At 37.7% G+C, this 23,061-nt stretch overlaps 1 protein-coding gene across 1 annotated transcript in view; it reads right to left on the reverse strand.

The window, feature by feature from the left end:
* Positions 1 to 23,061, reverse strand: part of LOC102756642 (collagen alpha-1(XXV) chain) — a 209,248-nt gene that overhangs the window by 54,559 nt on the left and 131,628 nt on the right. The window contains exons 13-16 of the mRNA XM_015559760.1: positions 21,065 to 21,109; positions 14,195 to 14,227; positions 13,729 to 13,764; positions 8,814 to 8,858 (exon numbers count right to left, since the gene is read on the reverse strand). Coding sequence (XP_015415246.1) covers positions 8,814 to 8,858; positions 13,729 to 13,764; positions 14,195 to 14,227; positions 21,065 to 21,109 — 159 coding nt within the window. The remainder of the gene's footprint in view (positions 1 to 8,813; positions 8,859 to 13,728; positions 13,765 to 14,194; positions 14,228 to 21,064; positions 21,110 to 23,061) is intronic.

Raw genomic sequence — 23,061 nt, forward strand, 5'->3', positions numbered from 1 at the left:
GTTCCCCAACCTCCTCATTGACCCTGCCTTGAGTGTGACAGGGGCGGCGCACCAACCCCCCAATCGGCCCTACCCTGAGTGTGACTGAGTGTGACATTGCAACTTCCTGATCCTCCCTGCACTGTCCATGACAGGGGGCAGCACCCCAACTCCCCATTCGGCCCTGCTCTGACCTGGAGCTGCGGGGCAGGTACCTAGGGATTAGGCCTGCCCTCTGCCACCCGGGAGTGGGCCTAAGCCAGCAGGTCGTTATCTCCCGAGGGGTCCCAGACTGCGAGAGGGCACAGGCCGTGCTGAGGGACCCCCCTCACCCCTGAGTGCACAAATTTTTGTGCACCGGGCCTCTAGTAGTAATATAAGTATTATAGCTTCCCAACTAATTGGTGATAGACAAGGTGAGCGCTTGTTTCTCTATAACCTGGATGGGGCTGTACTCAATACCTCTTCAACTTCTTTCAAGAAGTAACCCTAAATTTTCTTGTGTGAACATATCATTTTATGACAGAATATTCACCTTTTAGAGCACTTAGGATTGCAAAACCCAAAGTGGGTAAGGTAGAGAAGTGACAGATTTACTATGAATGAGTTTTCATCTTCTTTCAAAGAGAAAGAAGAAAATGGTCATACCTATTGAATTTTCCTAAATAAATGTAATCCTTTAAAAAAAAGTCTTGCCTCTTTGACTGATGTAGAGATTAAAGGTTCTAGAATCTCCTAAATAGAGAGGCTATGCCAACCTACAGGTCTATGAATACTTTAATGTGATAGAAAAGCAAATGACTATTCTACTGTAGTCACAATGCCAGTTAACCAGCATAGAGGAAGGAACTGGATCAGGGGAAGGCAGGGAAAGCAGCTGAAATGTGATTCAAACACAAAACAGTTTGGGAAATCATCTTTGGAGTAAAGCAGACTGCGCAAAAATGATGTTACATAAGTTTTCAGGGCAATAAACAGGGGAAGTAACTATTATATTGGACTATAAAGTGATTCTCAGACTTGTGTTTGCAAATCGATCTCATTTAGTCAGTGGGAAATAGGAGACTGCTAAGTTGGAAATTATTCACACGTATTTGTCTAAGTAGACAGGTGGGAGTGAGGTGCAATAGAGGAAATTGGCACTATAATGAAATTAAGCCCTTAGATTAACTTTAATGAAGAAACAACTAAATCTAGAGGGCTTTTTTCTTTTTCTTTTTCTTTTTTTACAAGTCAATTACCTGAATTAGAAAATCCCAATTATAATTTCAATGAGTCATTTTAGGAATAACATGGGAAACATGAGGCTGAGGTCCTTTGAAAAGGGCAGATGCTGGCTCCCATAATCAGGAAAACATAGACTTAAGCAGGTAAACAGAAAGTAAAATAGCTTTACAATTAAAGTGAAAACAATAAAATATGACATTTTCTTAAACAACATTAATCTTTTCAGTTTATGATGTGTTAGTGCTTGTTTTATGACAACAAAAAATGTCTAAAGAAAATGGAGGAAAGCCAAAGGCTCGAAACCAATGAAAAGCAGAAAAATAACTTAAGAAGAGTACTAATTACCTCTGAGCACTTTAATCTGTTTTTCTCTCAAGCGTCATATACATTTTTTTCTCTCCTTTCAGCTATTCAAAATTTTCCTGTCTCTTTATTCACTCACCATCTCAAGTGAGGTAGCATTTTAGGTTTTTACTTTTGTTATTGTTGAGAACAATGTCAATTGGGATTCTGTTCATATTGGTGCCACTGACTGTGTGAGGAAGGGAATTAAAAAGTGAAGGCAGCCAACTGAAAGATCTTAAAATGTAATTGCTTGCAGTGTACCTAATCAGGGAAATAGAAAAGTAAAAAAGAAGGAAGAGAGGAAGAGGAGAAGAGGAATAAGGAAGGAATGGAGGGAGGGGGCAGGAGTAAGATGGAGGAAGACAAGAGGGATGAGGAAGAATGGAGAGGAACAAGCATCTCAAAATGTTATATTCCTCGATCATGGCCATAACAATTAAATCCAGGTTTAATCTGTTGTTTTTTTGGTTTGTTTTCACTGGTTCCAACTAGATCTATCCTTGGGATAAACAAAAAAATAAATAATATCATATTTAAATCTTAAAATAAATACAGAGTTATGACTTAACCACAGCCTAGAGATAAAATATATGCAACACTATCAGAATCCTAATACAATCCAAAATGTTAATCACTAAAACACAATTAATAGTTGGCATCATATTTTGCTACCCAAGCAACATGCTAACCAGTGATTAAATGGTTGCCAGAGAAATAGAAATCTCAGCTCTGTTAGTGGTATTATAATATGGCACTAATACAGCATCAAATTCCAAAAGGAAGGAACCTTTGGTTTAATTTTCTGGCCTTGTCCTAGATATTGCATCTGATTTCTTCCTGAGTTGTTTCATGAGTTTTGTGCTTTATTTATTCTTAACGTTAATTAATCAGCTCACCACCAATGAATTAAATAACCCACGTTTCTATCCCAAGACCGAACGCATTTCCTTGTGTTGAGCTGGTGGGAGAGAGGTGGTTTTGGCAACTACACTGAGACCCAGGTTGGCAACAGAAATGTTATGAATTCATGATGAAGCTCAATAGAGGCCTGGTAGTAAACTGCTAGAAGTGGCAGCAGCTGAAAAATCTCACACATGTTGCCCATTTAAACAGCCAGGGCACACAAAGATGCAAAACCAAGTCTATGGGGTTCAGCTATAGCTGGGATGAAAGGTGGATCTTCACATGACCAATTTTGAAGGGCCTGATAGTTTCACATGGATCTTTCCAACTGCAGCTAACTGTTTCGGCAATCACAACTTTGATCTTGTAATGCGAAGCTCAATGAATATGTCACAGTAACTAATATGTACTATGTTTGAAAACTTATCCTGGTTTTTTTTCACCAAACAATAGTTCCTTTATTGATGAGAGTGTCAGTATTAGAGAGCACGCACACACTCTCTCTACTTTCTTTCATAAATTGGGAATATGTACAGAGAAATGAAGGGAGCTACCAGGAGATTTAGCTATAGGAAGGTGGGATCTATTCACTCTATAAGGTAAAGTGAAGATACCACAAAAATAAGATTTTGACTGAAGTCACTTTTGCTCAACTCATTTGCTATTTTTTAAAAAATTTAAACAGCCCATTGAGATCGCTTAAATTCTGTGTATTCTGGCCAGTAAATAAATAACCCCAAGACAAAAATTTAAAACCTTAAAATAATGCAAACAACTACCATCTTTACAAACCAAGAAGGCAACAAAACCTGGCCTTCTGTAGTACAAAAAGGCCAGTGAAGTCTAGGAAATGCCTTAAGAACTTGACCTTTCTGAACTCTAACAAAGGCCATTGAAAATCTGTACCAATTTTTCTCCAAACCCACATGTGATACATAGCAAGGAAGTATTTCAGATAACCTTACTTTAACTTTTAAATGACTATTGGGACAATTCACCTAACACCAGTTTGTCAAATTTACATAAAGGATGTCCTTCATATAGATGAGAAGAGTCAGCAAATATGGGAATGGGATTATTACTCAAGGTAAAAAAGGAAGAGACAGACAGCTTCCTTCATACAGAAATGGCTCACCAGGTGTTTCCCTATAAACTTCCAGAACTCAACATCTGTTATATAGAAGGGTGGACAGAAAGTCCTAACTGATTAGCTCTTGCCCACAGAAAAATCTCTGGTTTTTCATTTATTACCATTTGTTTTATTTTTATAAGTCATTATCAATTAAAGGAGCAAAAGATATCATTTTTTAACCTGTCTAAAAAGACTCCTCTAATACCTGCTTAAACCAAGCCATGTTTTCTATGATATTTATTACCCTCAAGCAGATCCAATCTTCATTGCCCCCCAAAACAGTACAACAGGGCTCAAAAATATGTGATTTGCGTGGGTGCTAAAAGCATCACCAATAATTTTGATTAATGTGTCTTGACACTGAATGCATTAGCCATACAATATTCTTCTTGCTTAAAGGCTAATTAGAATTCAAGTCAGCATGATACCTGCTTTTGAGGATTACAGCAAGAACATTTGTTGTAATAAGAACCTCCAGGCAGCCAGTTTTGGTAATGATTGATTTGTAAAATTATTGAGGGGGAAAAAATGAGAAAGTAGAGCTTATCCCAAAAACATTTATTTCCCTTTAGGATCAAATTTGAGTATAAATTAAAACATCTTGGTGGTTACGATGAAAATGAACTACCATAGCAGGTTTATTTAAACCCCAGAAAACATATCTTTCTGATTTTTTTTTCTTAACAAAATTACATCATGAAAGCACATTTGGTGAATTTATTGGAGGTTTTATTCTGGCTGCTAAAAATCTCTGATTTCTGGTTGTATGAGTTTCCTAATTGGACTCTTAAATTATTCAACTGCTCAGACACACTTGGTGCAAGCAGGAAATAATTATAAGTAACAATAACAATGTTATCCTTTTAACCGGTATTTCTTCCTTTTTTTTTTCTTTTAGGAATTCATTTCATATCCTATGTTACTTCCAAAAAGTTTCCTCTGCTATTTTTAAAATGTGATTTGATGTGTCTGAGGAAGAAACCTCCTCTCCAGTGGATTTAAAACTTAGGTTTCTATTAGATTATTTAATCCTAAGAATGCCAAAATAAATGTTCCCATCACCTGTAAAAGTTAGTTCTTTATATGATTTAGTGTCAAAGATGATTTCATATAATGAGGTACAAAGTGTTAGTTACTGTCTCATAGCCTCCCGATCCTCAAGTTCTTGTTCTAAATGTCAAATTTTCACTAATGGAGAAGCCAGAGCAAAAATATCAAGTTATGAGAGAAAATACTATATAAATTTATTTGCCATCTAAATGATTTGATGTAATTTTTACTGTTTTATGTCTCCCTACTGTATTAATTTCACTGTACTATGTACATTTTTCCAATTTCTTTTCTGAATATGAGATAAACTGGTGGTCCATATTAAAAGGAGAAAAGCAAGCATTGAAAAATCAAAATATGTAAAAAATGTCTTGGGCCCTACCCAGTTTGGCTCAGTGGACAGAGCATCTGCCCTCAGAATGAAGGCTCCCTAGTTTGATTTCGGTCAAGGGTACATACCTCAGTTGCAGGTTCAATCCCTGGCCCTGGTTAGGGCGGGTGTGGGAGGCAACCAATGGATGTTTCTTTCTCACACTGATTTTCTCTCTCTCTGTCTCTCCCCCTTTCCACTCTCTCTAAAAATCAATGAAAAAAATCCTCAGATAAATTAACAAAAAAGTAAAAACTAATATACATCAAACTTTTATAGGAATAGTATGAAGCCATGTTTCAAGAAAAAGTGGGTTATCTCACTGCTCTTAAAGGTAACATTCACCCACCACTGCAAAGGATTTTTTCAGAATTTACATCTATTAACCTATAGAGTATAAATGGCTTTATGTTCCTTAGGTTATTGATTTTTAGAGGGAGAGGAAGGGACAGGGATAGATAGAGAAACATCAATGATGAGAACCATCCATCTGCTGCCTCCTGTATGCCCTCTACTGGAGATCGAGCCCACAACCCCAGCATGTGCCCTGACTGGGAATCCAACCTGTGACCTCTTGGTTCATAGGTCTACCCTCAACTGCTGAGCCACACCAGCTGGGCGATGATTCTCATTTTATAAGGAAATGTGATGATATAGATTCATGAACTGGTGAGGGGCAGGACCAGATCTGCACCACGGTGATCTGGCTCTGCAGTCAGGGGTCTTGACCCCTGTTCTATACTCCTTAATTACTAGGGTCATATAATCATAAAAGGGCTAACTAATGTATTTACATTTTTTTCAAAATAACTGTGGAGAGAAAAATTCTTTAAAAATAGGAACTTTCTATCTTACGCTTTTATGGGATATCAGAAGAGCTAGTTATAAGTTTTGCCCATGAAAAATATATTTGCAAGCTTGTTTTAAAAAATAATTTTCAGAGTTCAAATCTTATTCCAGAAGATCAATGTCTGCATGGTACATTGTGCATAATTTAATTTTCCCAGTTGAACATCTTGACACTCTATGAACCATGAATGCATGAAATAGGAATTCCAAATGTCTTCCACATGGTGAGAGGACTTTCCAGTACTTGTGCAGGAAGCTGAAGAGCAATTTGAAATTAAGCTATGCCTGCTCTTAGTGACGTTTATTATGTATGCCTAAGATAGTAGCACTTTCTCTGAGTGGAACCCTGAGGTGACAGATGAGTCTGCTGTCTGTATTTAGGCACTTTGCTCATTTCCTGAGAGCTGTGTGGAAGGCATTTGGATGCTCATTAAATTTCCAACCATTGCCCGAGTGCAACAGGTGGCAAATCAAAGCTTCCCTGGTATGTCATGGCTGGTTTCCTCAATGTCTTGGAAATAACGGATGGCATTTGCATGCGCTCCATAGCACCAGCAGATAAGAAGGAGATGAATAGCAACAGGAAGTATTTCCAAAGCATAAACAAACACACAAGTTTAGGGAGGTTATGACTAATGTTCTTGCTACCGCACTTTCTAAATACATACACAGTGGTTTCATCTTTTAAATGTTGTTATCTTTCAAACTATGAAATCATGAACTCTCCTGTGGCTAGCTACCTAATAAAAGCAGGTATATTCAAGGAATAATAACATCACAATTTAATGGAGCTATATCATAAAGTTATAAACTTAGAACTCTACATCTATGACTGTTCAATGAGTACTCATGACTATGATATGTTCTTAAATTGTCTCCTTTACAAAATTACTTATTTATACCGAGAACCTACTACAGTATAAGGAAAGCATGCCAGTCACATCCTGAACCGGAGTGAGAAGACAGGATTATTCATCCAAAAATAGAATCTGTGACTTAAGTAAACTTTTAGATAGTTACCCAACAGTCCGTGGTAATTATACAGAAAAGGTTTTTGTCACTGTAATCACTAGTCAATGTTGGAAAAGGAAAGATAATTGTCAACTATATGATCTTGACAGAATTTGACTGGCAGTTGCCTATGACTCTAGGAATAAAAGCATTTACTGGGGGTGGCAAATCACCAATATTTTTCCCGATTTGAAAGAGTTTGAAACATTCAGATTAGTCCACAGATGACTAGAAAAATGACCTGGGGTATTTTAGGACAAAAAATAACTAAAAGGTAATGATAACAAACAGTAGTAACTGAAATTGTTTGTTTTAAAGAAAAAAGACTCAATACCGTCACCCTATATATGCTCTCTCTCAACAAGAAAGTGCCTCAGGCTCAGGAGAAGAAACAACTGTATTTCAAGGCAGCATGGAGGTCCCTGCTGTGGCCCTGGTGTTGGCAGCCCTTCACCCTGCAGACAAGCGCTGCAGGAGACGCAGCCCAGGTCCTTCCAAAACGCTCCTTTTAAATGCCTTCCTCTTCTTTATAATGTTACAAGGTTCTTTATAATTAATGCCGACTATGACTTTCTTCAGTTTGTTTTAAAAAATCTATGACCTTCCAATCATTTTTAAAAAGCTCCCTTTTTAAATGTGAGAACTACTAAGGAACTTCCATAAATTAACTCTGTAATATGAAATCACATATTCATTTATTAAGTTATTTTGGCTAAATATCAAATGATAAGGAAATAATTTGGCTTTTTAGTAAACTATTGTCATAGAGTATACTTTTTCCATGGAAGAAACCGAGGATTAATAATACATTAAAAACACACATCTGAACTTCAATAAACTAATCTGGAACCATCAAACAAAAAGCAGAACCAGTTTCTGAGTGCCAACCTAGAAGACATAGCTTTCATGTCTGTAAATTACACTAAGTATACCCATAAAATATTATGTATGATACCAGATGATGTCTGGGAGCTCAATAATCTAACTTATTTATTCTAAAATCTTATAATTTCATCTAACACACTTCAGATACAACCTTCACAAAACAGTATACACAACCCTCACAGTGAAACTAGAAACATTAATTTTAGAATGGTCTAATACATACTAGAGATTAATTTAAAACTCTACAAGGTGATAACAATAAAAATATATTTTTTAAAAAAACCTCTATAAAGTGAGGAAAATGTAAGGAAAAATCTACTTGCATTGTGTTTCCCTATCAAACAGCTCTGGAATTTAAAAAAGAACTTTAAAATAAGAAGCTGATTTTAAGGGAGTACCTACAACTAAACAGAACTTTTAAGCCTTCTCCGTTGCCATGTTGAAAGCTTTTGAACAATTCAAAAAATATTTCTTAACATTTTTAGATGGTTTAAAAATATGTAAATGATGTTTTAAACTAAGTTTTATGCAATTACTTCAAAAGATACATAAAAATTTATGGGAAAGTATGAGTCAAAGTAGTTTAGGAAAATGATTTGTACTTTTCAGTCCGAATTATTGACAGGAAGTGGAAGCACAAAACATTTTAGAGGGATTGTTATAATGAGCGAATCATAAAAACAGCTGCCCAAGTGTTAGATTTATGGGGATGTAAACACTATAATTCTGGTAAAAAATCTGTTAAGATCTTAAGAATAAAGCTAAATGTGAAGGTAGACATTCTAGACTTTAAAGAATTCCTGATTTCAAACGCAGTGGCTTTTACATTTATTAAAGTTAGGGGCATATTAGGTTGCATAACAGAAAATATAGTCCAGAGAGTGATGGAAAACTTTAAAAATACCTATGCTTACTTTTAATTAAAAAATTTAAGTGGTTGAGAGGTGAGTATTTAAAGCACAACACTATCTTTTCAGTTTTCATTCCCCTCCTATCTTCGGGCAATCTCTGTGACGCTCACACTTGCAGTTCTATGAAGCCAAGGCTGTCGTCAGTATTTACCTTTATCCCCGGGAGTCCAGGAAGCCCAGGAAGCCCTGGTTCACCCTACACAGGAAAATCACACAACATTATAGAGCAATAGTCACTCAGTCACGGTCTCTGAGAAAAGCATGGCAAGTGTTCCTCGCCAGATGCCTGCCATCTGCATATACACTGTCTCCTTTCAAGAACTCGGTGAGATTATACAGCTCAGTCAACTCTTGATGCAGAATTGGTTGACCCTTTTGCAGATTTTCCTGCCAGTTCACTGCTCCCTGGCATCTCTACCAGAAGGCAAGAAGGAGAAGTAAAAGGAGAACGAGCTCCCACGTTTTATTAACTCCTGGTAAGTGGTTTGCTGGGGAGGCCGAAGCACTGCTGAAGTGTCCGGATTAGGCGTGCATCTGAATAAGGCCTCCGAGCCCAGTGCTCTCCTACCTCAGATAATCAAGAGTTGGCTGTGTGAACAGATGGTTACATCAACACAATATACATTAAAAGTCGTGCTCACTTTTAATAAGTATAGTAAGATTTCTTTTCCATTCCTGAATGATGAGAAGATAAATGCATGGTTAATATTATACTTAACTCCAGCCCATATTTCTGACAATTGTTGAGTCTGGGTAACCCTGCCTAGCAATTTAGGGCTAATGGGACCATGCAGCTGTTCCTGAGTACAGGTCTCAGATTAAGTGGCAGATTTGGGGTGAGCACACTGGAGTCATGATTAACCTTCTCATTTTCACAGAACGGTCTACATTATTTTAAGTACAAAGTATAGGGACAAGAGGTTACATTGCTTAGAAAATCTCCTGAATTCCACTAAAGAAGCATAATGGAATTGCTGGAGAAAATGAAAGTCCATCTTGTGCTGGATTGAGGTGACTATTTGTGGAAAGTAAAAGGGTTACACATTTTCACGACGGTCAGTCATTGGGAAGATAACTATACTGAGACAGGAGTATCAAACTCATAAAGTGGTAGAGGAAGGTATTTCTTTTCAACTAAATGCTTTAACAACCTTCATTTCAAAGAAAATCTACTAAGAACAATCAAACATTTCATTTTTTAATATTATTACCTTCAAATTATGAAGAGCCATAACTTGCTCTAGTATTATCACTAAATGACGTCATCTACTGTGGACTAAGCTGTGTGGTTAGACACAGAAGGACAATGACTTTCCCGATGGTTTAGGTCAAAGGTGCTTCAGGAATGAAAAAGAAAAGCTATTGTGTATGAAACTACCAGTGGAAGCTTGCATTGTGAACAAGAACACTAAGATGAGATTAAGCCAGAGAAGAAAGGATGATTACTAAGCATTTGCTATTTCATTCAAATAATACCTGTCCAAATAAATTATAATTCATACAGATACTACTTTATATATTTGATTTTCTTTTTTCTTCCTCCTTTTTCCTTCAATCAATTAATTTAGGAAGATTTAGTAAAAAGTGCTGGTATCCATATTTTACTGAAGATTCTCTTTTACTTTATTTAATATATATATTAATATATATTATATATTACTGATTTCAGAGAGGAAGGGAGAGGTCTCAATTACTGAGCCACACCGGCCAGGCAATTCTCTTTTACTTAAAAAAAAAAAAAAAAGGCCCTGGAAAATACTACATTGCAGTAGAGTATACAACCAAAAAAGTAAATCTACTGGTGACAAATCTGTAGTTCTGTGTTGTTTTAGAAAAGTCTCCTAAAACTCAGGACATTCTATTTGAAACATATGTGAAAATGTATAGGTTTTAACACTGTTTCCTAGCAGTTCTCACCACACCCTTCCCTCTGGCCAAATTAAAAGGATCATATGACTAATTTGAAGAAAGATATTTATATACACATGCACATATAGACACACACCCATTATTTTCTAACAATGAGAAAGACATAAGATATTATGGAATATTTTTTAATGTAGATTGAATACTTAGAGACTTTGAGCATATAATTGTTCCCTACATTATATGTGTATGTATGCATATAAGTGTAGAGGTTATACATGTATATATTAATGAACAAATGTTTCAGAAATTAATATTTTATAGTCTTGTATTTTCATAAATTTGACATTTCCAAATTTATGTTTACTTAAAAAGTGGCCTAAGAAAAGATTATAAAATATTTAATGTTATCCATTGCAGAACATCTCTTAACAGTTTTAGGAAGATATTTCTTCCTATATAAAATTTCTATGTTTATACCATTAAGCTTATCTTCAAATTAAGAGAGAGTAATTTAGTTAATTCCTCCATTCTTGCCTACCCCTTGGTTCAGAAGCTTCTCTGAGTTGAGTTCTTGGGCATACACCACCCAAGGTGAGATCTAGGTCATAATTAAGAATTGGTTTGTTATTCCAAGTAGAATAACAAACTTGAAGAATACTTGTCCAAGTAGACTAAAAGTTACACAGATACATTATACTTCTGCTTTCCTTTCCCTTTCACTCTTTTCCCTCCACCTTAGGAGGTCTCTGTCTACTGTCAAAGTAAGAACACTGCCTTTACCCTATGTTCCTGTGATGGTCCACTGTTCTTCCTGATAGAGTTCAATGTGAGAGTCCCTTCTAATGGGGGATCAAGTATCTTTATTTACATGGAGAAGTTGGGAAGGAAAGGATTATGTGGTGAAACACAATATCTACACACTTCATAAACATATATACACACTCTAACTCATCTATCAATCACAAATAAAATACTAGACAGTGGAAACTAATCAAGGGGCTTTTCATTCTCTATTTTTCTGGGCATGTCCCGCACGCAAGAGCTTAAGTGCCAGTGAACTCACAGCACAGTTTTGCAATGGTGAGAAAAGGGCCATGAGAGATCTCTTGAATTGATTTTGTAGTCACTTCTGTTTGCCATTTTCTAATCTAAGTAAGCAAGCAAGCATGGAAATACTCTACTTTTAAATTAATGTTGGGGTAAGTATTGCTAAATCCAGACATTAGACAAAGGAAGTCATAAATATTGTGGGAAAGTGAGATTGCGTCAAAGGGTAGAATCTGGCCTAAATATTAATGAAAAAGATGCTGCTCACTTCAGGGCACATGTTCATTCAGGCTGGCTGAAAACTTCCTTCAATAATAATTTAAAACAGGTGCTTGATGAAATATAAAAGAAATTCAATGTTTCCATATGCAAATCTACAAACTCCCAGAAATGCATCTGAAGTATATTTCTAAAAATTTATGACAAGGCAATGTTTTATCAAGCAACTGAAAATCAATTTTGATCTTCATTAGCTGGGTAGAGGGGGTTTGGTGGGAGTGTGGAGGGATTGAGCAAAAGAGAAAAAACTCACGAACATGAACGATAGTGTGGTAATTGCAGGGGGATGGAGGGGAGCTGAGGGAGGTGGAGGAGGGTATAGAGAGGATAATGGTGATGGGAGGAGACTTGACTTGGGGTGGTGAACACACCATACAGTGTACAGATAAGGTGGTATGGCATTGTGCACCCGAAACCTGTATAATTTCATTAACCAGTGTCTTCTCAGTAAATTCAATAAAAAGGGAAAAATTAAAATAACAAATTAAAAAGTGATAAAAAGATATTAATGGTTGTAGAGATTTCTTTCAGCGATATCACAAAATTGGAAAGCAGCTTAAATTTAGCCTGTCATTTTTACTAGGGGACCTAAAATTAAGATCATCGGAGAAGATGAGTTGTTTTTTTTTGTTGTTGTTTTTTTAAACCAAAGCCGACCATGGCTCTCTATTAGGATGGCATCACTAATTTCAAATTTCTCAAGTAAAGAATCAGGAGGAAATCTTAGGAGCTGAAGAGCAAAGTTTTCAGAGTTCTGCTGGGCTCTTTGGAAAAGTCTCAACTTTGCCTGAAACTGGGCCTGATGAATCATTACTCTTAGATTCTTAGTTTATAGAGGAAAATCTATTTTTAAAATAGGGAAACATTTAAAGAATGTGAAAGACTCAAAAATTACTTTAAACCCACCAGTTTAAAACAAAGCAATGATCCTCTCAGCGACTTCAAGAATGTGGGAACATCATTTTATCATGTTTTAGGGTTCCAAACTACTACAAGGGAATTGATTCTCTCTTTCCATTGACACTAATGAGATAAATTCTATGTTCTTATTCATGTCCTTTTCCCCCCTACATCAGCTACTGCTAGGCAAAGACAGAATCATGCTCTTCAGAGACTTAACCTAATGGGGAATTCACATGTACTTGTTAGCTATAATATGTCTGTTATCTCAAATCTGACTGCACTGGACACTGATGGCCAGATGCGGTGATAATAGACTGCTAAGAGTTGTTTCCTGCCTCAGACTCAGATGAGAATATGGATCTAAACACATTCACTGCATGTTCTCTCACGCATCCCTGAAGTGAAGCACAAAGGATAAAAATAAAATTATGTCTATATCTATAGATTGGTTAAAGTGGGTTTGGCTAGTGTCTGTAATTAAATTTCAGTTCATGAACAAACCTCTTTGTATAATGTAACTGTCAATGCACAGATAGATATTATTCACAGAAAAATTGTCAGTAGGGTAGTATTTGAAATGAGAGGAAAAGGAATATAATTTTAAAAGAACTGTCCATCCTTCCCTATTGAAACCACTTAGTAAATATTCATTTCTTCTCATGAAAGATAGAAACATGCAGAGTGTCTTTAAACATGCAAGGTAAATTGTTGCATTCCAACCCAGCTGGTCTTTGTCAGGCTCAGCACATGCAGACTTTAGTTCATTAGGCATCCTTTTACACGCACACAGTGTGTTTTCACTTTTGTGACAGCATTACCCCTTTCAAAACGCAAAACAACCAACAACGCTCAGCATGCAAAGCACAAAAACCACCTCATTTTGCAACAGTCATTCTCCTACTACTCAGCGGATAGTAGATATAAAATGGGGACACAGTGCAAAGATCACACTAAAATAAAGATATTACCTTTTGCCCTGGACGACCAGATTCTCCAGGTTCTCCCTGGCCAAAGAAAGCCAAAGATGAAAAGGACAGTTTTACAAGAATTTTCCAAAACCCTTATGCCTCTGGACACGCTCATAGAGATGGCCCAGCCTCCTTGATCACATATATTTCATTTATTTTATTCTGTTACTCTACATCTCACTAGACACAAGAAATGATTTTTTTTTCCTGTGAATATACCTAAACCTCACATCCAAATCCACATTTCCATAAAAACCAATCAGAAAGGGAAGAGAAGGCCAGACCTCTTATTAAGCCTTTATCAGATTTCCAGCAGATACTTCCTGTTGTATTTGGAGGCTGATCATTGCAGGAGAATAGGAACAGTTATAACCATCAGTGGTGGTAAAAGAGAAGAGAAAGCAGAGGCTCATAAAAATAAAAACAGTAACTCCTGGGGAACACACTCTCGCAAGGTTAGCGTTACCTTAATTCCTGCAGCAGATGATCCAGGGTCACCCTAAAATAAAATCCATGAGAGATTATTCCACAAATTATGGGAACAGGAAACACACAAGTACACAGAGAGCCATTATCGACAGGGTCACTCAAGGGAACCCCGTGACTAATGGGCTTAACTAGGCTCCCGAAGACTGTGTATCAATCTGTCAGCTGTTAAGATGTCAACAATTTCCAAGATAAACAATGCACTTTCTAAAAACATGGGTTTACTTTGAATGCAAAATACATAAGGACCATTATATTTTTGGAAATTACAAATACATAAATAAGGGCCTTCCCCTTGATCTACTGCTAAAATTGTGTTCTAAAGCAATACATTATAATTTTGGGGATCTGGAATTTTGGTTTTCTCTGTTTCTGGAATTTATTAATGTCAATGGCTATCATTTAGTGGGAGTTCCCTGACCCTTCCAGTCTTCACAAAGTCAGGGTTCAACAGATGAAGTCAAGGGTTAATGACGCTGTGCTGGAAAAAGCCACGCAGCAGGTCAGCTGGTCTCCCCTGGAAGCATTGTCCCAGTTAGAACCGGCACGTTTTTTCCATCTTTACACTTATTTCATTGTAACCCAGTCACCGGAAAGTTACAGGATGATGAATGGCTTGTGGGTGACAGGGACACATGGAAGATCTGAGAGAAAATGTTGAGATAAAATCTGGTTTTCTAAAAGGCACTGTATTCCATCCAGATTTCACAGAGGGTGTCTACATTTCGAGAGCAAATATGTTACAAATGAGCAGATAGGGCTGAGTGGAAACGACCGTGGAGGATAGCTGAGAATGCGGCCTTTTCTGAAATGAGGCCAGCAAAGGGCCGGCGTTTTCAAGCTCCTTCTAGTCCTCCGTCCCATGAACACAACGGGAGAAAACTTAGTTTCTTGAGCCTGTTATGAAAATGGAAACAGCCACAAGGGAGAAAGGCACACATTGGGATTTCCTCAGCTGTTCAAGCTGTGCAAGTGCTCAAGGAGCTCTCGGGTCTATTTCCTTGTTCTAGGGTTAGGAAGCTGCTCATCAATCTCATTCAGAGACAGAGAGAGACAAGGCTCAGGCCTCTGCATGTTCACATGGAGCACTTGTCCCCTCTCTTATTCTTACCTCCTCTCTCCTCCTCCTGTGGCTGGCACCTTCCCTTTCTTTGGATCTTGGCTGAAGTGGCTTTGCCACAAATAACCCTTCACCAACTGATCAACCAACCAACCAGCCAACCAACCAATAAGTTTGATACACATATGGTGAATAAACAAATCTCAAAACAGAATATTTTAAGCAGATCAGAAGTCAAGAACCAAAATGAAAAAAAAAAAATTAGGAAGGGAAAAAAGCGTAGGAAGGAGATGGAAATAATAAATTAGCTTATTGAAGAAACTGATATATATACTAGAGGCCCGGTGCATGAAAATTCATGCACTGGAGTGGGGGGGTCCCTCAGCCCAGCCTGCCCCCTCTCACAGTCTGGGAGCCCTCAGGGGTGGGAGGTGACCTGGCGATCAGGGGAAGGTGATGCCCCATCACACCTCTGCTGTTGCCACTGCTGGAAGTGCAAGCCTTGGTCAGCCCTGGTTACCTGAGCCTCGGGCGGCCCTGGGCAGCTCGGAAGCCACCATCTGAGGTTCCCTGTGCCTTGGGCCAGCCCTGGGTGGCTGGGGGGCTGATGGGACTGGGGGACTCTGGAGGCAGGTGCGTGGCAAGGCCGAGGGGACTGGGCGCTGCCATCTTGTGGCTATAGGTGCTGCCATCTTTGAGGGCATGGCAGTCAATTAGCATATTCCCTCCTTATTGGCTGTGGGCACCACCATCTTTGTAGCCTGCTGCTCAGTCGTTTGGTTGCCCCTCACTAACCCCTCTGCTGGCCTGGTCACCCCACACAGCCTGTTCGATTGTGATGGTCAGTTGTGAAAGTCACTTAGGCTTTTATATATATAGAGAGAGATGAGCTTCTTTGACATCTGTAATTAGTATTAGCCAAAGAAAAAATTAAACCATGATGAAACATAATAAAAGACCCCAAATATTATAGATTGACAATGATTTTTCTTCCCAGTCATTAACAATCAATTGAGCTCTAATGAGAAGTGAAATAAATGTGGCTAATAACACTTATATGAATTTCTACTAAATCAAGTCTGAAAGCTATCAACACAAATGAATCAATTTTGCAAGATTTTGCACAAGACCTCTGTATTCATAAAAGCAACTTTGACTTGGCTAAGACCCCTCTTTCATCTCATTTAGACCTCACAAAACTCCCATGATTTAGGGCAGATATTGCTATATTCATTTAATAGGTGAGGAAATTGAAGCAACTAGAGACTACGTGAATTTTGGGCTTCCTAAATTCTATTGTCATAAGAGAAGTATTGGTTTATTTTATTTTGACAATAGGATATAAAGGTTATAGTAAACTGTAAATAAAGTTGCTTGTATTAACTGTAGGTTAAATACATTTTTCAGTGTTTTAACAGAAAGTGGCCAGATAATGTGCTAATGAGAAAAAAGACTAGATTTAGTTCTCAGAAAGTGGATGGAAAAACAAAAAAAAGTTCTCCAAAAGACTGATTTATTTGTGGGAATTGGAGCAGTTTCATTTGTTGGACAACTATGAGTGATATTTTAATTCTCTTAAAAAATTAAAACTGTGAAATCTCAAGGAATTTTTATATCTTTTAAGTGGCAAAGTAACTGCTGGAAGACATTCATAAGTTAAACATTTTAAAGGATAATGCCACAGTAGTGGGAAGAAAAGTCAGTGTTTATAATCCTCATTCCTTTAACAGTGAAAATGAATATAGAATTCAAGTAGGGAAAAAAAAATCTGTGCATTAAGTATACTCTTAGCTTTATAAATTGGTTGAAAACAGTAGTTTTCATGGGGTAAGTCATAAATGGGGAAAATACTTTTAGAAGATACTCAAGGTAAATGAATTTGACTTCAGTATTTTTCATTCAAGCACATAGAGTTATTTTTAGTTGTGATTATTTTCAAACACAAAATTCAGTATATAATTATATGTATTTGTTAATAAAGTCTATATGGGTATATAAAGTGAATGTGGCCATATTTCTGTCATTCATTTAATAAATATCTATTGAGCACCAATTATGTGCCAGCCATGTTCTAGATGCAGGGATGCTAGGAGCTGGGTGACAACAGTGAACAATGTGGTTGCAATCCCCGCATTCACTTACACATGTATATAAAAATATCACTGATTGAAAGCATCAAAGATACTTTCTTTTCATTTAAATAAAAAAAAATCTGGGATAGGAAGAGATTCTCAGTTTTGGAAAAGTCTGTGTCACTGTAAATACACAGAAGACATGATACACAAATGCATAGCACAGGAAAAAGTTCTCCCATTCAGTGAAAATAAGAAACAGCTGAAAGCAACAACAACAAAAATATTTTTTTTAACGATTATTCATTCAATAACTATTTGTTCTCTTCCAAGAACTTGGGCTGGTGCTAGAAATGGAACAATTTGGTATCATATAGTTTTTTCATTGTTTGTGTTTTCTTTTTCAGTGAGCTGAATGTCCAATTAAACAAAGAATTAAATAAATTGCGATATAGGTTCTGAAAGGTATCCTAAGGAGGGTTGTGGGAGCATACGGTAGGTAACCTAACCAATTCAGAGGAGACTGGAAGGCTGCCCCAGGGAAATGACATAAATTCAGGCTTCAGTGGCCTGAAGAACAGGATTAGGAGCTGGAGGTGGAGGTGAACAGAGCAAGAGTGTCCTAAGCTATAGGAATCAGATGTGCCCGGTTAGAGAAGACTCTGCATTGATCGGGGGTGGGAGCACCCACGGGGATAGCCCTTTGCCTGTGGTTTTAAGTAAAGAAGACAATGTGCTTGGTGGTTCCAAATAAGAGTGTGGCTTTTGCAGCGGCTCAAGGGATATAAATCACAGACGCTCTGTAGCCGTGCACCAAGGAGGCGGTGTGTGTACGGGAATGGAGATGGGGGAGCAAAGAGCATGAAGGCAGAGCTTCTGCACCCACAGATAAAATTGCAAATAAAAGAGTGGCACCGCCAATCCATCCAGTGCGCCGCACAAACGTCTACTTTCAGGTGGAGGGAAGCAGATAAGAAGCCCATTTCCGCTTTTGTTGGTGGGATCCATACTCCAAAGAGCAGACAGAGCCCTCCCAGAGTAACCCCCCACATGACTGAAACCAGTTTCTGGCAGGTCATTCTTAAACCTGGAGTGCACCACACTCGCTGGCCACGGGGACGCCCTGCCCAGTGGCTTTATAGCTGCACAGCATTTCCAGATGACCAGTCTGGAAAGGCTTAGATTGCTTTCCCATCCAAAGGCACCGAGTTGGATCAAAAGGGGAAAAAAATCCTATTAAAGTGAATCAGTCCATGACGTAATTTTTACTACATCAATGGCAGAAACGAAGCGTTTTTTGATTTTACATCTCAAACTTGGTATATGATGAATTAGTTTCACATACTAAACCCAAAGGCCATGAGAAGAGTGTTTCCAACATGCCAGAAACAAATTATGTGACAGAAGCAGGAAATGTTTAAAAAACACATCAAAAATTATATTCCAATTACAGCATTCTCGGGGATGAATGCTGCAGGTCAGATTACATATTATACGCTACAGATTCCTATTTACAATTCCCTGTTTAGAGCCATTGCAAGTTTATAGAAATGATTTCCGTTTTAACTGAGGCATTTCTTGCACTTAATTTCAGTTGACTAATAAAACTTCTTGATAAAAAAGAAAAACAACCAATCTAGTTGATTTCAATTTCCATGTGGTAAGAAAGCTAACATTTATTGAGAGTTTACTATGTGTGAGTCAGTATGGTAAATGATTTGCATTAATATAAAAAGTACGAACAGTATTCCTTTGAGATGAACATGGTCTTGTAAAAGAAAAAAGTTCCTTTACTATTGGAAAATTACATTTTAAAAATGTGTGATTAAAGAAACAATTACTGGCCTATATTCCAAAAAATGAAGCTTTAAAAGTATATTTTCTGAAGCATAAACTTCTGTACATAAGTTCACATAGGCGTAGTTCAGACTTGGCATAATTTTTTTTTTAACTTGAAGAAACTGCTCTCTGTTTAGAAGATTTCCTGTCTTTAAACTGAGGTGTCAACTAATGGCTCAAGGGCCAGATCAGCTACCCACCTGTTCCTGTATAGCCCACGAGCTAAGAATGGACTTTATATTTTATATAGCTTTAAAAAATCAACAATAACACTTCACAATACATGAAAAATTCACCAATTAAGATTTCAGCATCCAAAGTTAAAAAGCATAGGGCACAGCCATACTCATTTGTGTATCTATTGTCTACAGGCGCTGGCACACTATAATGACAGAGCTGAGTTGTTGTGACAGAGGTCATCTGACCCACAAAACCTAAATATTAATTTCCTGGCCCTTTATAAGAAACGTTTGTGAATTTCTACTTCTAAGCAAAACAAGCAAAGTTAAATATAACACAGGTTTACATATCTAGGGTTTGAAACTTAGACTTCGAGAATCATCGAGGTATATCATCGTTCTCATTAGTATTAAATATATTCATGTCATATTTGATTTCAGCATGATACTTAAATTTGGCAGGTAAATAGAATGGGCCTACATCAGTGATTCGCAACTAGGGGTAATTTTGTCTTTAGGGAACATTCGGCAACGTCTTGAGATGGTCTTGGTTGTCACAACTCAAGGATGCTACTGGCAGGCAGTGGGCAGAGCCAGGAATGATGCTAAATATCCAACAGTCCCCATAACAATGATCTGGTCTTGTCAGTTGTGCTGAGGCTGGGAAACCCCAACCTCCAAGAAGCTGAGAGTCTACCCTAATGGCTAGACTGCTCCATGAATACAAACAGTCCTGCTACTTGGTGACATTAATTCATTCCTGCCACCATGCCATAGTTATATTAATATTCATAAGAATGAGAAAGGTAAAATTCTCTTTATTTTATGGGTATGTTTTTATGAGTAACTATTACCCATCTGTATTGCAATAATTTCCAAAGTGGAATGTTCTTATTCTGAACTATAAGCCTAAATAAATAATCCAGTTCTTTTTTTCAGTACTCAACTAATTTAGGTTGATTTAAATTAAAATATGACTGATATTCTATTCTCAGTTTCTTAAAAAAGATACTTTCCTTCATTCTTAACAGATAGCACAAGGGAAATAAAATATCCTCCTTATGCCAGAGATGTCTGTTAGTCTGAACTGAGGCAAAAGCTGCCATGTTTGTTGGAGGGAAAAAGAGAGGGAGTAGGAAGATGAGCCACAAGACCACTATACTATGAACTGTTTAAAAGACCAAAAATAATGACAAAAGGCTGACAAAATATCCGGATTGAGTACATTTCAAGTTGAGGCAAATCTTTGACTGCATTTGAGAGTCTAATCAAGTAACATTTACTCTCGAACTTTTAAATCCCACCCCAATCCTCTGACGTGTTCTCTCTTAACATTGCGACAAACAGAATCCCTTTAGCAATTCTATTTGTATATCTGCAGATAAAGGGAGTGTGCCCTTTACACATGAATAAGTGTTTTTATTCCTTGAAAGTCTGGAAACCTAGCTATACATTTTCTGAAATTTGTGACATACCATTTTATGTTTAAAATATTTAAATTTATAGCTAGGAGCTTGAGGAATAATCACCTTTTATATATTAAATATTTAAATGTTTTCTAAATTTGTAGAATTTTCTATTTTCTTATGAAACAAAGGTACTACCATTCACGTATCTTTTTCAAAATTTCCCATTTTCATATATACAGAATACTCTTTCTTGCTCATACACATACTCTTTTGCATTTGCCAACACTGTACCTTTTCGCCTGCATCACCTTTGGGACCATTCTCGCCAGCATCTCCCTAAGAGGGGGAAAAAGCGATACATGTAAAATACATTGGTGACATTATACAAAGAGGATTTTCCATTATTTTAAGTTTTCTTTCAAAAGCACCATATATTAAAATCTGTTGCAAATGTTCTACTTGAGCAGCTGACTGATATCACTGGTCTAAATAGATTTTTTATAATGAACATGGCTGAGCAGTTTTAAGTTACTCCATGATATTAATGAAAAGCAGCAATTTCTCTGACGTCTAGTAGCTTCTCCTGGCACTTAAAGCTTCCTTCACTCGACCTCTTTCTCCTCTGCTCAGAACTCCACTGTAACCCGGACTTCCTCCTGACTGTTCCCGCAATGTGCCACATGCTCACCACCTCTGTGCCTGTCCCGCCCCCCGGACCCCTGGCTCCCCTTCTCCCTCTGATGGATCTGTCCAAATCCCACTCTTGTCTTAAAGCCCATCTCAAATCTCCAGGGCCTCAACGTGCATGAGCCAGCCCTCAGACCTGTGCCCTGAATATCGGGCTTATCTCTACTTGTATGTTTTGCATTTGTGAAGTAAATGTTTTTGATTTTGTTACAAAACTGATTTTTTAAATCAAAACTTGGGGAGTTTATGTTTCCTTGGTTATTTTTGAGATTTCCTATGCCTGTTCCCTCACTAACATCTCCTTTCTATCCACAAAGCAATGCATTAGAAAAAAAAAGTCAGCTGTTTATTACCCATGCTTTGCTTCCTTAAATTCTGAATTCTTTGTGTTTCATAGCATGTTATGGTGGAAATATGGATTTGGAGCCAGAGAGCCTAAGCCCCACTCCAAAACTGACTGGGCAAATGAAATTTTCTATGCATCGTATTTTTCATGTGTGACATAAAGGCAAGAATACTTTATGGGGTGGTAAGAAATAAACAATGTACTCTGTGTAAAGCAGCGAGGACAGTCTCTGACACAAGCTGTTAGCAACAACAATGCGTTATTGTTCTTACACTCCATAAGCCCTCTGTCTGTCTTCAGAAGAGGTCACTTTTTTTTTCCACTTAAAAATTTCCTTAAAATAAGAGAGAAACGCCTAAACGGGTTTGGCTCAGTGGATAGAGCGTCGGCCTGCGGACTGAAAGGTCCCAGGTTCGATTCCGGTCAAGGGCATGTACCTGGGTTGCGGGCACATCCCCAGTGCGGGATGCGCAGGAGGCGGCTGATCGATGACTCTCTCTCATCGATGTTTCTGACTCTCTATCTCTCTCCCTTCCTCTCTGTAAAAAATCAATAAAATATATATTTAAAAAAAAAATAAGAGAGAAACTATTGATGACTGTTTCCCTGAGAGAAGGAGGGGTGGCGAGGGAGGAAGACTTTTTTTCTCTCTAGCGTCTTTTCTTGTTTCATAAGCATGAAACTAACCTGCTCAGGCCTTGGTCTGGTGCCGGATACCCCACTGCAGCCTGGGAGCCTGAGCTACTTTATTAAAATATGTTAACTTATGGTGAGTTGAGTGGGACATAACCCCATCATAAATCAAAGGGTATCTACATATGGAAAATACTAATATGATATGTAAACTTCTTCAGGACAATGTCTGCTTATACTGATACCACTCTGGGCCTAGATAGGAGTTATGTAAGCAATGTCTAACCCTTCTGTGGAAAGTAAAGGAATGCGCATCATTCATTCATTCATTCATTCATTTATCCAATACCTGTTTGCTCAAGACTTATCATATTTTAGGCACTGGACCAAGTGCAGGAAATTCAAATATAATCTGGTCACAGATTTGCTTTCAAGGCGCTGCTTCCCAGAAGAAGAAGAAAAAAAGCCCTAGCTGGTTTGACCCAGTGGATAGAACATTGGCCTGAGGACTGAAGGCTCCTGGGTTTGATTCCAGTAAAGGGCACATGCCTGGGTTGCAGGCTTGATCCCCAGTAGGGGGTGTGCAGGAAGCAGCCAATCAATGATTCTCTCTCATCATTGA

The sequence above is a fragment of the Myotis davidii genome, unplaced genomic scaffold (assembly GCF_000327345.1).
Source record: "Myotis davidii unplaced genomic scaffold, ASM32734v1 scaffold1755, whole genome shotgun sequence".
Taxonomy (NCBI): Eukaryota; Metazoa; Chordata; class Mammalia; order Chiroptera; family Vespertilionidae; genus Myotis; species Myotis davidii.